This window comes from Rana temporaria, chromosome 4, assembly GCF_905171775.1.
Source record: "Rana temporaria chromosome 4, aRanTem1.1, whole genome shotgun sequence".
In the NCBI taxonomy this organism is placed as follows: domain Eukaryota; kingdom Metazoa; phylum Chordata; class Amphibia; order Anura; family Ranidae; genus Rana; species Rana temporaria.
In genome coordinates, this window is record NC_053492.1 from 321391228 (window position 1) to 321408857 (window position 17630).

At 43.5% G+C, this 17630-nt stretch overlaps 1 protein-coding gene across 1 annotated transcript in view; it reads left to right on the forward strand.

The window, feature by feature from the left end:
• Nucleotides 1-3754: 3754 nt before the first annotated feature.
• The window catches only part of COG2 (component of oligomeric golgi complex 2), a 240942-nt gene continuing 227066 nt past the window's right edge, over nucleotides 3755-17630 (forward strand). Inside the window, 3 exon segments of the mRNA XM_040347789.1 lie at nucleotides 3755-3888; nucleotides 6880-7041; nucleotides 11792-11857. Coding sequence (XP_040203723.1) covers nucleotides 3823-3888; nucleotides 6880-7041; nucleotides 11792-11857 — 294 coding nt within the window. The 5' untranslated portion in view covers nucleotides 3755-3822.

The following is a 17630-nucleotide window of genomic DNA, read 5'->3' on the forward strand; positions in this document are numbered from 1 at the left end:
ATTTGCCCACGTGGCCTTCAATATGTAGGCCGTACTACACGTGCCATGCATGTTCGGGTCAACAAACATATTACGAATATCAGGAAAGGTTTTTTGAAGCATACCGCTTCCCGACATTATTTGGAGTGCCATAAAAGGAACCCTAAGGGAACCATTTTTATAGCTATCGACAGGTTCAATCCTCATTGGCGGGGCAGTACGTCCACGCGAGAAATTTCCAAGCTTGAAACTCGCTGGATTTATGACTTAAAATGTTATACCCCTTTCGGCTTGAATGTAGATTGGGATATACATTTTTTTATCAATAATAGTTAATACTCTGGGTCGTTTGACTATTTTTTAAATGTTATTTTTCATTTATTGCTAGTTAAGGTTTTATCTTTTATTATTTAAATTAAGCGCAGTTTGATTATGTGTTAGGAGCCTCCTTTTTTATCCTCCTTTATGATTAGTTTCATTTATATACATGTTTTTTCATGCTGTATTATTTTTTATTATGAATTATATTGTCTATGGGTTTAAAGTATTCCATACACTTTCTAAATGTATTAATTTAGGTTCTGGGTGTTTGGAACGCAAACATTCAGCCATTTCCGGGTTTTGATTGTATTTCCGGTCACACAGAGTTCATCCCGTGTCCCGGATGTTATGATGTGCCTTCCATCATTGGCCATCTCCTTTGCGTTCGCCTCACTTCCTGTGTGCGTTGCCTTCGTTCCAGCCGCCGTACGAGACGTTGGAAAGCATTGTTTCCTCTTTTAGGCTTTTCCTATTAGCGCGCATGCGCGAGTGCGGCCGTCATTCTTCACCTCGGAAGTGGTGATTGCTGGGTCTTCCACATTCCCTGACTATCAGGTTAGTGCGGACGCACTGTACATGCGTGACTACCTTTTTTTGTGTACACTTCCTGAGCATCCACTAATACGATCGCACTGGGCATGCGCGAGTGTTTGTCGGCAATTGTGCACAGCTGCTTTTGCTGCCATGCAGGCCTATCATGGGCCTGGATGGCTTTTGAACATTTGTATTTATTTGGGCGTGCTTGTATCTTTGGCCACGCCTCTGATGATATCCACATAGGATAAAACATGTTAGGCTGGCCCGATACAAACTATGAGCCGCGGAGTTCTTATATGTTTTGATGCCTGTTTGTTCCTTGTCATGTGAGTTCTGGACGTCCTTTACCTTTGACGTTGTTTGTGGACCATAATTTTCATCCATACATCCTGTTTGGAGTGAGACTGCCACTGACCTATGCATCATTTGAATTCCATGCCCATAATGATGTCTTTCTGGTAAGCAGACTGATTGCACAAGGGTGTGGTGTGTTTCCTTGTCTGCACACTGAAGCTTTGGTGGAGGTCCTTTATTTCAATTTCATTGATGATCATACTTATTTGGACTTTTATATTTATATTATTTTTTTTTTTTTATTCACTGGAGCGCTGCACTATTGGACTTTATCTTGCAGTGTATGCCTCTCCATTCTTCCTGGATACTCCGGCTCTTTGGTTTCCAAATGAGATCATCATAAAAGAGGACTTTGGACCCCTGAGCACCAGACCAGGTGTGTTTTTCTTTAGTCGAGGTAAGACGTTGTTTGTTGTTCAGGAGGGGCTTGACAAAAGGAATACGACATTTGAAGCCCATGTCCAGGATCCGTCTGTGTGTGGTGGCTCTCGATGCTCTGACTCCAGCCTCAGTCCACTCCTTGTGAAAGTCCCCAACACTTTTGAATTGCCTTTTCCTGACAATCCTCTCCAGGCTGCAGTCATCGCTGCTGCTTGTGCACCTTTTTCTTCCACACTTTTTCCTTCCACACAACTCTATTAATGTACTTTTGATACAGCACTTTGGGAACATCCAACTTATTTTACAATTACCTTTTTGAAGCTTTCCCTCCTTATGGAGGGTGTCAATGACGGTTTTCTGCAAAACTAGGTCAGCAGTCTTTCCCACGATTGTGATTCCTACTGAACCAGATTGAGAGACCATTTAAAGGCTCAGGAACCCTTTGCAGGTGTTATGACTTAATTAGCTGATTAGAGTGGGACACTTTGAGCCTGGAATATTCCACCTTTTCACAATATTCAAATTTTCTGAGATTGTGGATTTGGGGTTTTCATGAGCTGTAAGTAGGGTTGCCAACTCATCCCTTTAAAACAGAACACATATTAATTACACAGGTTCTGTGGCTGATTAAGGAGGTAATTAAACTCACGTGGTACCTTATTTGCATTAAATTAGCCTCAGAACCTGTGTAATTAATATGTGTTCTGTTTTAAAGGGATGAGTTGGCAACTCTAGGGCCCCATACTCACGAGCAAACATGTCTGCTGAAACTGGCCCGCAGGCCAGTTTCAGCAGACATGTTTGGTCGTGTGTGGGCACGAGCGGGCCGAATTCCAGCAAACATTTGCCCGCCGGGCCTTTTCCCAGCAGACAAATATTCCTGGACTTGTTTTAAAACAGTCCGCTGGAATTCTGCCCGCTCGGACATGTACGGTCGTCAGTACAGACCTACCGTACATGTCCAGGCGCCCGCCGTCCCTCGCATGCGTCGAATGACTTCGACGCATGCGTGGAAGCATTTTAAAGGCGGGCCGCCCACGTCGCCGCGTCATTGTCGCGGCGACACCGCGTCATCGACGCGGCGACACCGCGGACACGCCCCGCGTATTGTTTACGCGCGGACTTCTGTACGATGGTGTGTACAACCATCGTACAGAAGCCCTCTGGCAGACATGTATGGTGAAAACGGTCCGACGGACCGCTTTCACCATACATGTTTGGTCGTGAGTACCCGGCCTAGCTGTAAGCCATACTCATCACAATTATGACAAATCACGGCTTGAACTATCTTGCTTTGCATGTAACGAGTCTATCTCATATATTAGTTTCACCTTTTAAGTTGCATTAGTTAAAATTAATGAACTTATGCACGATATTCACATTTTTCGAGTTTCACCTGTAAAATACTATTTTATCTATCAAAAAGTGTTTTCCAGCACTAAACCTTTCATTTGATTTTTAAATTTCTTCATTTGTAAATTCCAAAAGCCAATATAAAGGAATAGTAGTGGTAAAAAATCACTCATGGATTCAACCAATTTAGTTTTTTCATACAATTCTCCTTCAAGGGGGCATGATAGGGGTGTTTGTTCTACGCCTGCATATTTTTGCTTATAGGTGTCCCTCATTCCCATCTCAAAAAATTGAGAGGTATGGCTGCAGGTGTCAATATAAAGTCAATGACACCCCCAAATTGGTTTGCAGAACGCAGTGCAAACTGTGCAATTGGATGGAATCAGATTGCATGGGTCTGAATACCCATGTAATCCGATTCCAGTGCGGATAAAAAAAAGGGTCCGACTCCTGCACCATATTGATGCAATTAGCATTGCACAGGCATTGCATGTGATCTACACAGCAATGTGGTGTGAATCACATGCGATGTCTGGCTTTGCATAAGTGTCAAACCAGTTGACAGTTCTTTATAACAGCAAGATCCTGCACAGAGACAGAGTTTTACTATTGCACAGATCTGCAAGACATGCACAGAGCTTTAAGGAAAAATACGCATGACTCTTGTTATTTAGACAATATTCGTGACTTCTTTAAATAGTTAGAATCCCCTCTCTACCTAATTTTGCAGCTTCCTTTCTTTTCTAGGTTACAGTATTGACAGGTTGAAGCACAACTTCTGGCGAACACCAGGTGGTGCTGTGACACAAAACAGAGGTGAAAGCGTGTCCTGACGTCAGTAGCGTGTAGAGGTTGGCGGAAGTGCCGCGTCGCCTAAGTTTTTCCTGAGGCTGTGCCATGGAAAAGATGCAGCTCCCACAGAGCCCCAGCACTTTGTGTTTCGATAAGGACGAGTTTATGAAGGTTAGCTTGGTAGTGGCTCTCTGACGTCATATGCTATGCTGTCAAGCATGATTTGCTTTTGAATTGTCATTTGCAGCGCAATAAAGTAGCCTGCCCGGTTTCTGCGCAGTTGTCACGGTGATGAGGGATTATAATTCCTTCTTAAAAAGGGGAGATGTGAATGTGACTGATTATTCTCTTGAATAGCGGCTTTGCCTATCATGCATAGTGTTCAGAATGTGTCTATTGGTGACATTCCTGGTGATAATAGATATTTAGGAACCTTAGACTGTCATGCGTTTGCTGATTCTAGTTCTTGCCCACATACTGTTGCTGACTGGTATGATTTAGATCTCATGTACGCTGTGGCTGTCAGATGCCTTTTTTACAGACTTTTTTTTCTGCTGCTAAATGCCCCTCTATGTTACTCTATAAATCGCATTCGAAGGAGGAAAGTTTGGGCAGAAAAAACGCCAGATGCGCTTAAAAGCTAGGTGTATGAGCACATTTGTTCATTTCAATGGGCAGAATAAATTAACCACTTTAGCTCCAGAAGGTTTTACCCCCTTAAGAGATTGTAAACCTCAGAAGAAAAAAAAAACACCTGCAAGACAAAGGCGATGCATACTAGCTCATTATGAAATACTTACTTTAGATCGATGCCCTGCAGTGCTGCCTGCACTCTCCTCCCATTGCCGACATCTTTCCCGGAGTTACTTCCGGGTTCGTGGGCTCTGGCGCTGTGATTGGTTGGAGCCGCAATGATGTCACTCCCTTGCATGCCGGCACGGGTACTGAAGAAATGGCACGAGCGGGCCGTTTCTTTAGTGTGCATGCACAGATAGCGGCAGCCTATATAGTAAATGTCTCCTAATCGGTGCAAGATTAGAAGATATTTACGGGACCTACAGGTAAGCCTTACTATAAGCTTACCTGTAGGTACAATTAAAGATGAGCTCTGGCGTGTTCCACAGCCCCACTTGCAGAGCCTGCCAGGAAGTTGGCAGTGCACTGTGCTAATCACATTTCCCGATCAATGCAGCCGCGCATCGGGAAAATGTCTCATTGCCTGTGATTAGCGCAGCGCCGACTTCCTGGCGGGCTCTGCACGTGGGCTGTGCGAACACGCCAGAGCTCATCCTTGGGTACAATTAAAGAGGAAGACTTTATTTCCTCTTTAATGACCAGGCCATTTTTTTGTCATATGGGACTGTGTTACTTTAAAGTGGTTGTAAACCTGTAAATAAAAAAAAAAAAAAAAAAAACTGCCAGACAAAGGCATAATGAGCTAGTATGCATAGCATACTAGCTCATTATGTACTACTCAACTTAGATCGAAGCTCCCGCAGCCATCCTCCCTTTTTTTTTTTTTTTTTTTTTTACTAGTAATGGCTGCGATTAGCAAATTTTAGCGCAATTACGACATTGCAGCAGACAAATTGAACACTAAGTGACGCTTTTTGGGACCAGTGACACCAATACAGCGATCAGCGCAAAAAAAAATGCACTGACACTGTATAAATGACACAGACAGGGAATGGGTTGAGACCAGGGGCAATCAAAGGGTTAAATGTGTTCCCTATGTGCACTTCCTAACTGTGTGGGGGATGCTAACACTAGACGAAGAGAGAGATCAGTGTTCCTGATTAGTAGGAATCACAGATCTCTCTCTTCCTCTGTGACAGAACGATGGTTTGCCTTGTTTACATTGGCAGACCGCCGTTCTGTCATTCCCTGGAATGACTGCGGCTGGCCGATGTGGCTGCTGGACCCGCTGATTGGCCCCCGTTGTTAACAATCACAGCGGGAGCAGGTTGCCGGCAGCCCGCCCGAGACCAGGAAGTGCGAACAAAGTTGTTTCATGCAGCCAGGCCTCCCTGCCGCAGTATATTTGCCGTCTGGAAGTAGTTAATGTTCTGGCCAATGAAATGAATAAACGCCCAAATGCTTGATGTGCCTAAACTAGTGTGCATGAGGCCTTACTGGTAGATTTCCTCCTGATCTGCTGCAGATGGGCTGACAGGTGAAGTGACATCAAAGTCAATACTTCTGTCAACTAGAGCTGGTTAGAGGTGCAGGCTTTGGTCCTCCAGCCTCTTTATCTGGCCACAAGAGACCTCTCCTGGTAAAATCTTTGTCTGCAGCTTCCTGGAGTAAACCCTCATGCCTTCCCCCTTCCTTGTGTTTTGTAGCTCTCGTATCCACTCCTGATAAATGAGTGAGTTAGGCTGGCCATACATTATACGATTTTCTTGTTCAATTTCTTTTAGATTTACCTTCAACTATGTGGTGCACGGGCCTGCCTGATCACATACAAATTTGTATGTAGGTTTGGCCTCATGTATGGTTTTGGTAAATCTAAAAGGAAAATTGTATTGTGTATAACCATCCTTAGAATAATCCATTTAGACAGGTCAAAAAATTGTATTAGTATGGCTTTAATAATATAGACTTGCTTATTCAAGTTTCATTGTAGCCAACATATATATACGGATTAAAGTGGATGTAAACCCTCCATACCCCCAGTGAAGTGAACAGCCTCAGATGATACACAGAGATTAACCAAATCTCCCTACATAGGTTTTATATGGATATCTGCTGTGTTCACATTTATATACAGAGTGTGATGCCTGGGCATACAGCCAAGATAGCTAACATTGCTTATTGGAGTAAAGGCACACACCCCCTCTCATCATAGGCAGAGACTCTCAGAGCTGTTTTGTAATAGGAGCTGCTCTCTGCTACTCTATTTTAGCAACCTACTTTGACAAAAGATTCAGGCTGCTTTTGTCTAAAAAGTCAAAAAATATGTCAGGAGTTCTCAGGCTGATAACAGAGGAACCGGTCAGAAGTGAGCTATAAGACTTGGCTCATTGAAGAGAGATAACAAAATACTGCAAATATATGTGCCCAGCTCAAATTTCATCAATCGGGTTTACATCCACTTTGAATAAACATAGTTGGTTTTCTTGTTTGACTGTGGAGCTGTTTACTTTTATTTCTTCTCTGAAGGACTCGTTTGATGTGGACCAGTTTGTGTCAGAATGCAGAAAACGTGTGCAGTTGGAGACTCTTCGAGATGATCTAGAAATTTACTACAGGCTTCTTAAGACTGCAATGGTTGAGCTCATCAATAAAGACTATGCAGACTTTGTAAATTTATCGACTAATCTGGTAAGACTTGTGTTTTATCATGTTGTTAATTAAAACCCCCTGACTAGTTAAAAGTACAAATAAGGGCTCCTGTATACAAGTCCAAACAAACTGAAAAAGACCGACATTTTTGAAAAACAAAAAAAAGTTTTTCTTTGTCTCTGTTATAAAATTTAGTTTTCTCCTTCATTGATGGGCACTGATGAGGTGGCACTTGTATGTAGAATTGATGAGCACCGATAGGCGGCATGGCTGGGCACCAATAGGTGGCACTGATAGATGACACTGGATAGGCAGCACTGATGAGGTGGCACTGATATGTAGTATTGATGGGCACTGATGGGCTACGCTGATAGGCTGGGCACTGGTAGGGGGCACTGATGGCATTGGATAGGCAGCACTGATGAGGAACTACTGATAGGCATTACTGATTGGCATCTGTGGGCACTGGCACTTTGGCACCGACAGGTGTTTTTTGATGGGGCACAGACTGGCAGCTGATGGGCACATCTGATGGGGGGCTGTGCTGATTATCCGCACAGACCCCCCCCCCCCTGACAGGGAGAGCCGATGATCGCTCTCCCTGTCGGCGTGAACCGAGGCACTTCCTGGTTCACGTGATGATCAGCTGTGATTGGTCACAGCTGATCACATGGTAAGGAGCCTCCATCAGTGGCTCCTTACTATCGGAGATGCAGTGTGTCAGAGTGACACACAGCACCACTGATTTCCGCGCTGCATGTTATCTTGCTGGACGTCATATGATGCCCAGTCAGGATAACAAAACCACCGCCCGGCCGGCATTCTACTAAAGGCCGGGCTGGAAGTGGTTGTTATCCAGACTGGGCGTCATATCACGTCCAGCAGGATAATGGCCGCTGTGCGCGGGAGCGCGCATCGCGACGATGGGTGGTGTGGTGTTAAAGTTTGACACACAGCTACACCGATCTCGGGTAAAGAGCCTCTTTACCACGTGATCAGCCGTGTCCAGTCACGGCTGATCACAATGTAAATGGGAAGAGCCATTGATAGGCTTTTCCTCACTTTAGTCTGACAGACGCAAGTAGAGGAGAGCCGATCAGTGGCTCTCCTGACGGGGGGTCTGCACTGATTTGTTTATCAGCGCAGCCCGCCGCGGATGCCCACACTGGACCACCAGGGATGCCGCCAGGACCACCAGGGAAGCCCCAACATGTGGATGGCCAGGTATGTCCCCCTGGGATGCCATGCACATGCCCAATATATGCCAATCAGTGCCCACAAATGGGCACTGACTGGCACCATTTATACATAATGCCCCATCAGTGCCACCTCATCAGTGCCCGTCAGTTCAGCCATATCAGTGCTCGTCATGAAAAGAGAAAACTTGCTTATTAACACAATTTTATAACAGAAACAAAGAAAACCTTTTTTCTCTCCAAATTTTTTGTCTTTTTTTATTTTTTGATGCGGAAAAAATAAAAACCCCAGCAGTGATCAAATACCACCAAAAGAAAGCTCTTTTTGTGGGAACAAAATTATAAAAAATGTGTGTGGGTACAGTGTTGCAAGACCGTGCAATTGTCATTTGAAGTGCAACGGTGCTGAAAGCTGAAAATTGGCTAGGGTGTAAGTGCCTGGTATTGAAGTAGTTAAGCTATAGCTGAAGCCAGAACCTTTTTAACCTTTTCAGTAAAACTCAGAAGGGCTGGTTCACACTGGTCCGACAAGCTCTCCAACTTCAAGAGCACAAGTCACATGACATGTCAAAACCAATGGTTCCCTATGAAAGCCGTCTCAACTGGTCCGACTTTTGAAAAGGTTCCACTACTTTGGTTCGACTTGGGTCGGATTTCAGCCCATTGAATTTAATTGAAGTCGTATCCAAGTTGGATCAGCATCTTAACTGATCCGACTTGTGACATGGAATTTGTGCTTAGAGGAATGTTGGTAATGCAAAATGTATTGTGGAAAAAAATGGCGTGGGGGTCCTTCGGTCTGTTATGGATTTTGAGGGGAAACCACACCCTGTTTTATTTATTTTTGGCATGGGGGTTTCCCTTCAAACATTTTTTTGTGCTTTTCCTTTTTTTTTTTTTTCTTTTTTTTTAAACAAATCTCTCCAAGGTCCAGTTCACTCTGGTCCGACAAGCAATGGTTCCCTACGAGAGCTGTATTAACAAAAATCCAAAAAATGCAGCGCTGGGAAATAAATAGTGAAAAGACAGTGATGTCTATGTTGAACATACACAAGTGTGAACGAAAATAAGTGAGTCCATAAATATATACATTAATCATATGATTGAAAATGATGATAAATGATGTGGTGGAGACACTATAAACCTAGGTATAAAAGTCAATATCTGTGAAAATGTGAGTCCATGAAAGTAAACGTGGAATCAAGAGTTGAAATGATCAATCAAAATTGCAGTGACAAGACACCCACGGTGATTCTAGTTGAAATAAAATAATGGTGATAACGCCCGCCACCAGGAGGGGAGGCTTACCAGATGCGATGGACCCAAGTGAGCTTATGCCCAAAGGGTCGGTAAGGCTTGTAAATGGTATAGATGAGATGATATACCGGAAGACACCAAAACATACGACCAGCAAATAACGGTGAAGTCTTCGCTTAGTAACAGGTGGTCTCCCCAGACGATGCTAGTTCTAGCGAAACGCGTCGGGACTCTACTGCTGCCATGCACTTTACAACATTGATGTCCTTTTTTATCTACCAAACTGTAAGTGTTTTTAACTGGTAATAAACGTTCCCGTTTTTACGGTATCACGCTATGTGCCTTTCGTTTTCCTCCACATAACTTGGGCAAGCTCTTCAATTCTCATGAGCCATCTCCCAGCTGAGGTTATCCCTTCCACCTGTTACTAAGCGAAGACTTCACCGTTATTTGCTGGTCGTATGTTTTGGTGTGTTCTGGTATATCATCTCATCTATACCATTTACAAGCCTTACCGACCCTTTGGGCATAAGCTCACTTGGGTCCATCGCATCTGGTAAGCCTCCCCTCCTGGTGGCGGGCGTTATCACCATTATTTTATTTCAACTAGAATCACCGTGGGTGTCTTGTCACTGCAATTTTGATTGATCATTTCAACTCTTGATTCCACGTTTACTTTCATGGACTCACATTTTCACAGATATTGACTTTTATACCTAGGTTTATAGTGTCTCCACCTCATCATTTTCAATCATATGATTAATGTATATATTTATGGACTCACTTATTTTCGTTCACACTCGTGTATGTTCAACATAGACATCACTGTCTTTTCACTATTTATTTCCCAGCGCTGCATTTTTTGGATTTTTGTTTGTATTTCTTTCCTTGTTTTCACTGGATTGTATGTAGCCGCTTGTCACCCTGATAGCGCAGATTTATTATTTTTTTAATTTTTACTACGAGAGCTGTATTAACTGGTCCGACTTTTGAAAAGGTTCCACTACTTTGGTCTGAAGGGTTGGGTTGACTTTTGACATGCAACTTGTGCTCCAGAGGAATGTTTAGCAATACATTTTGCATTGCTAACATTCCTCTGGTCCGAAGCGTTGGGCTGACTTTTGACATTCAACTTGTGCTCAAAGTAGTGGAACCTTTTCAAAAGTCGGACCAGTTAATACGGCTCTCGTAGGGAACCATTGATTTTGACATGTAATGCTACTTGTGTTCGGAGGGCTTGTCGGACCTTGGAGACATTTTTTGACCCCGAAGCATCTTGTTCCCATGTTGATGTGGACAAAGGTCTCTTTCCCACAACCCAGGGCTGTGGTTGTGGTGGTCTGTGGGCAGGGGGCTTATCAGAATCTGGAACCCCTACCCATTCACCCCAAAAGAAAGCTGTGTAGTGTAACAAAAAACATGAGGCAGTTTTTGGCAAGTCCTTTATTAAAAATGAATAATATCCCCCCCCATGTAGATCCAACGTCAATCACAATGTCTTCCTCTGCAGACCCGATTAAAAAAAAAGTTTCTCCTCTGATGCTGGCTCCTGCTATTCTGTCAGCTCCGGGGTCTGACGGTTCCTATATAGCTATAGGGCGTGTCCATTGCGGTGGCTTAACCCAGAGACTCTGCCCCCTTGTGAAGTCCTGGTATGGTTCAGGGGGGGCACTCGTTAATTCCCACCACCTTTTCTGACCTGCCAGGCTGCATGTTCGAATAAGAGTCTAGTATTGATTTGGGGGGGGGGGGGACGGATGAGGTGTGTGTGTGTGTGTGTGTGTGTGTGTGTGTATATATATATATATATATATATATATATATATATATATATATATATATCTCATTTATGTCTCATTTATTAATTTGGCATGGGGTTTCATCCATACCAGAAGCAAACAAAAATTGTCTTTATTGGTCAAAGGATAAGTCTCAATCATCTCCAAGTTGGATCAAACTCATATCCCGTTTATTAAAGTCGCATTGAAAGGTGGATTTTAAGTTGCAGGGCAAAGTTGGAAGGTCATGACGCGACTTTCATGTCGGATCAGTGTAAACGTGGGTTAAAGTCCTTAAACGTGTCCCCATTGAAAGACTGTTTCTGTTTTGCTGACAAATGACAGTGGTGATTGGGATAAATAGAGAGCATGACTCTGACAAAGCTTTAAACACCCACTTTAGGTTTATATGCACTTTAAGTAATACAGGGGAGATGTCTCCCCTTCCATGATCAGCCTATGAAATTTGATTAGTAAAACATCTGAGTTTAAAAAACAAAATGCTATGTTAGAAATTACTCCTGTTTTTGAGGTGTCCTATTTTCTTTCAATTATCAGGTTGGAATGGATCGAGCATTGAGCCAACTTTCATTGCCATTAGGACAGCTGCGTGAAGAAGTATTGGTAGGTGCAACTTTATTCATATTTGTTGTATACATCCAGTCATCAATTTGGACATGAAATTTAGTGGTGTGATACATCACAGAAGCTAGATCCGAGTAGCAAGCTTACTTAAAGGCTAAGTGCACCTTTAGAACATGTTACACCCATATTTAGTGAGTAATATGTAACATTCACTTTGCCCTTTATGATGTAGCGCAACTTGTACAAACAAAGAATTAAAACTAAAAATTGCATAAAGACACCAAAAGTCCACACAATTGTTTGTGCTTCAACGAAAGTCCACAAACAATATATGCGGTTTATGCCTGATCCACAAGCTTCCTCAGTAGGTGGTTCTACAGCGAAAAACTTATGGATCGGGCAGAGGTACGTTAGTGTCGTGATACAGTGGCCATTTGCGGTCAGGAGTCTGTGATGAGAGGGATGCTGCCAAAATGTGATGCGTTGTACATGGCACTTTGTGTCATTTTGATATATTTATATTAAATGGTTTAAATATACGGAGAGCACTATTGGTCCCAATTATTTTTGCATGAATGAATGCCTGCATTTGGTAGGACTGGGGAAGAGTAGGAACATCTTGAGGAGCCATCCGGTGTATAGCCCATACAGTGGGGGAAATGGTTATTTGATCTCCTGCAGATTTTGTAAGTTTGCCCACTTGCAAAGAAACAAAGGGTCTTATTGTTATCATGGGTGTATCTTAAATGATAGAGACAGAGTATCACCCTAAAATCCAGAAAAACTCATAATACAGATGTTCTAAATTGAGTTGCAGTTCAGCAAAACAAGACGTTTCTTGTAGTTGGTTACCAGATTTTCAATCCACAGGCATACCCTGCTTTACGGACACTCACTTTATGTACTCACTTTGAGTACAGACATACCCTGAAGTGTACGTAAAGTGCCTCACAATTATAGACATATTGTTTGGGGGTGCGGCCCGCATATCCTAATAAGCAGGGCGCACTGCCGGGCACCGCTCAGGGCATGCACCAGCACCCCTCGAGTCCCTCCTTTGCACAGAGCCCTCCGGTGCATACTTCTGCTGGACAAACTTGCAGCAAACTGGTGCAGCCTATGAGAGACGCCTTCACGGCTTGTTACCCAGCCCTTAATTTTTTTTGTAAGTGGGCAAACTTAGAAAATCTGAAGGCGATCAAATAAAAATTTTCCCCACTGTAAGTAGCTAAAGCGCTATTGACCCTGATTTACAGTTGGGGTCAAATACTGACTGAGGTGAGCATATACTGTTCACAGGAAGTGAATTGCATGCTGTGCACGGGTGATTATGTAGTGTGGTGGTTGAAAGCACTGAAAATGTTGTGGACTTTCATTGAAGCACAAACAAATTTGTGGACTTTTGGTGTCTCTGTCATTTTTAGTTTTTATTCTCTATTGTTTTTAAAAGTTGCGCTACACTATAAAGGGTAAAGTGAATTTTGCAGTGAAACGGGTAACTGTGTTGGAGCAGCAATTGGTGACCTTTTTGTATGCATTTCATTGCATTGATTTTATGGTGTATTCACAATGTTTAGGTGACTGCACTGATTACTATTGGTTAGTAATATGTAACATGTTCCAACACCTCCTAAACAGGAACTTCAATAATTTTTTTTCAACTTTCTTTCCATCTATTAAATCTTCTGTCCTTGTTTTAACTTTGGATAGTAAAACGTTTTCTTTCTGTCAATAAATACTGGCAGAGAGAGAGAGAGAGTTTGCCAGGAAGGTAGGGGGGGATGAGTCATAAGAGGACCAGTGAGAGCTGCAGAGCTGGGGGTGTGACTGTGTAAATCCATGAAGTGAACAGGCAACAGCTTCAGCTGCCCACAGTTAAAATGGTTGCAGCCAGACTCAGTGGAGGGATATTTCTGCAGCATATTTGGCAAGTACAGAATCGCAGTATATAAAATATGCAAATTTGTTGGTGGGAAACTTCAGAATGGCAATGATTTGAAAAAGAGAGGGCCTATTTTAACGTGCATAAGTCGCAGGGTGATACTGCAGATGCACCAGTTTGAAAATGTGCCAACGCCCCGATATTAAGGGAATTTGAATGAAAGCTAATAGTTTGGGCTTTAAGGGCACACAGTACAATTTGTATGAAAAAGCTAGAAAATGTATTGGTATGAAATATCATAAAATCGGTTATAAACATAAAATCAAAATTAGAAATCAAGTCAATAGCTGGTACTACAGGGGTTATAACAACAATTATATAGTCTCGGTATACAAAGGCTTAATTAGAAAGCAAAGTTGAAGATACGATCTTATATTGTGTAACCCGAGTAGTATTCCGGAGGTTAATGGAGGGCTTGCTCTACATGTTGTGCGCTTGAACTAGCGCTTCCTCAGGAGCATAGATATTTGAATAAATTGGCCGCGTTGGGGGTAAGCAAACGACGGTCGTGTATTATCCCCACAATGGCTGTGTATACAGACTAATACTGATCCAGCCTATTGTAGGGGTAGTATCATAAACACGAAACCAAGGGGGTAAAAGGTGTTGGGGCAGTCAATTGCTGGTAAGCAATAAATGTCAAATCCAGGGGTATAAACGTGCGGTAGTTCAGTGCTAGGTAGAATGGGCTGGACACCAATAGGCAAATGGGTAAATCTACCAAAGCAGCCTATGAATCCCCAATCGATAGAAAGAAGGAAATTGTAGACAAGGCTGACAATACAGAGTCCTAAAAGCCCAGATTGCACACGAGTCCGCACGTGTCCCCCAAGGAAAGGAATGACGCCAATACAGAATGGCAAAGATGTTTTTATTACAAATTATGTAAGCCGACTGCAGTTCCTCTTTAATAGTCCTGTCAATTAAGAGCAAAACTGTGCCACAACATTTTTTTCACATTCCTTCAATGCCGGTCATCAGTGCTCAAGTGCCTTTACCCCATGGAAATGAATCGCTGACTAGAATGACATGACCTCTTACAGCTAAGAAGCTCAACAAGTGCTTTTTTTTTATTTTTTTTATATAGAATACTGCCTTCTTGCATTTATTACTTCCCTTGGCTTAAAAGCTCCAGCTGTAAACCTCCTACTCCACTTTTCCTCATAGCTCCATTAGGTTTAAAGGAGAAGTAGGGCCAAAGCTCTTTTTGGCCCTATTTCTCCTGTGGATCACAGGAGTGCACTTAGTTCTGCAATCATGTGATCCGTATTCAGCCGACAGCGAGCTAAAGCCTGCTGCTGGCTGACGTCACTCGGGAGTTCTACTCTATGTAAAGATCCGACTTTAATGTTGGGATCCACCCAGATGCCTGGACCAGCAGCTAGCTCAGCCTCTTATTGAGCCACTGGAGGGGCAGAGCAGAGAGCCAGTGACTGACATTCACTGGCTCTTTACTCACTAAGCGATTAGCTCAAATAAGACTGAGAACTGAGCGATTAGCGGTCTTTGATCAGTTCTCTGTTTAGAAACAGCGGGGGACAGATCTGTGCAGCATTGAATCAATGCTGCATCCATCTATTTTTTTTTTATTTTATTTACCTCGATTGCTATCACAATAGGTGAACAAAGCCCCCTTGTGATAGGTATTTTTATGGAGACATCAGGGGGTCTATTGGATCCCCACACATGTCTCCCACTCACTCAAAGGCAGCTGACCAAACAGATCGTGCTGGATTACCTGCTTTCCTGGCTGTAGCGGTCAGGGCATTGCAGCTCGGAAACCAGAAGATCGAAGAATGGATGTTCCCAAAGCAAAAAAATCATCAAGTGCATTTTTAAGAGGAGCTTTCAGGCAGAAAAAACACTTGTTGGGCATAAATGCAACATTTAGGAGCATTCAGTGTTTTAGGTGTACATCGATTATCATGACAAATGAGCAGAGGGAAATGTTTTTTTGGGGGGGGGGGGACGCTTATAAAAGCAAATGCCCATAAACGCACACAAACGCTTGTGCAATACAAGACATTTATGAGCGTTTTTTAATGCTGCTTAGTTGCTTTTTCTGCCAGAGGTTCTGTCGTGTTTTTTTTTTTTTTGTTTGTTTTTTTCAGCTGCCTAGTGCGCATGGACCCCAACCGTGCTTTTACACGAAAGGCAATCGCCGGCTTTAAAAAAAAAAAAAACAGTATGAAAATCCCCAAAAGGTTCAACAGTTGGCCAAACGGCGCAGATTCCTGGTTCATTATCTGTGTTGGTGTTTTCTCTACAATATGCAGTCGGCAGTGACTACCTAATATGTGTTCCAGTTCACACAGTCAATGCCCGTGACCGCAACTTGCTGTTATGAGAAGCTCCTAGCAGGTTTATGCTGGATTGAAGTTTTCTCTACCCATATACAGTATTTTCTACTGTAGGGTGTCAAACATCCCTGGTTTACAGGCTCTGTCCCCATTTTGAGGAGGCTTTTCCTATTTGAAAAGTGTCCCTGGGAGCCCTGTGGAGTCCCCTGGAGCTCCGCAGAGCCTCGCCCTAGCAACCAGTGGATTCTCTTTCAGTGTTTCTCTTTGACAATATGTACTTTTAAATACTTGACCAGAGCCCTCGTACAGGCCTCCTCATTGCCTATATGGTGTTAGTTTGGGTCTTTACCCTTGGCTTGTTTTGTTTGATCTTCACTTCTGTCTCTGGCAAACAGAAGTAAGGGAATGCAAATTTAGTGTACAACTTGGTCTTATTTGGTTATTGTGTGGAAGGGGCTCTTTATAATCTTATTTCTCTTATCGTCCATGGACGGACACAGCTCCTTAAATCTTGACAAGTGGGTTATGTTCCCTGTTTACAGGAGAGGACTAGGCAGAAACATGTTAAATAGTTAAATACATGTTACATTAACAGAGTTGAACAGCCCCGCCCAGGGGGCGGTCCCTCCAGACATAACCCTCCTCACTGCAGCTTGCAGCCTCAGTTTCGTTCTGCCTAGCAAAGGAGAAGGACGTATGGCTCCCTTTGGGCCCAGCGCCCTGAGGAGAAATTTTATTTTATTTTATTTTACTTTACTTTTTCTTGAAGAATCTTCTTTCAACTGTTGGCTGAGAGACAGGCTGGATATTATAGATCCTTGTAGTCTACTCAGTCCGACCAGCAAGCGTGGGCACACCTTTGCAAAGAGGCTTGGTCTGCCACGCCATACCTCATGACTCCTGAGGTGGCCGGTGAGCTTTGCTCCGAGGTCCACATATGACTGAGCTGTGGTGTTGTCTCAATCACAGTGGACCGGGCCGACAGCTACCTCCATTGCGGTTGTAGGTCTGTCAGGAATGCGTCAGCGAGTCCTCGCTCGGACGGGTAAGTACAGTCCCTCCTGCTTCGGTGGGTTGGTACAGCTGGGCATTCCTGGGGTTCGGGGGTCCCTTCCCCTTACTTCCCTGCTCCTTTCCCTTGCTGCATTGCTAACATTGCCGCTGTCAGGGGGGGGGGGCCTTCCTGAGGGGACTGTGTTATCTGGCCTGTGTTTTTTCTTTTTTGTATTGGGCTTTCCTGTGAGGTAAAAAGCCCTGTGATGAGCACAGATGTTTATGATTATACTTCAGCAGACGCTGACTGATTGGTGACACCTGTAATGGTTTTGCCTTTTATGCTGTATCTGTGACTTGTCCTTAAATAAAACAGCCCTATGAGGCTTTTCCTGTTTAAACATAGGTCCCTGCAAAAGTTACCTCACGGTTCTTTTCCTCACAGGCAGCGCTGTGCAGTCTCCTCCTGAGGGAGTCCCCTGGTTACCCCTGGTCAGCGCAGCAAGTGGGTGAGAGGCCCTGAATAGGGCTCTAGGAGCTTTTGTCTATTTGTATGGACAGGTGTGCATATTATAAT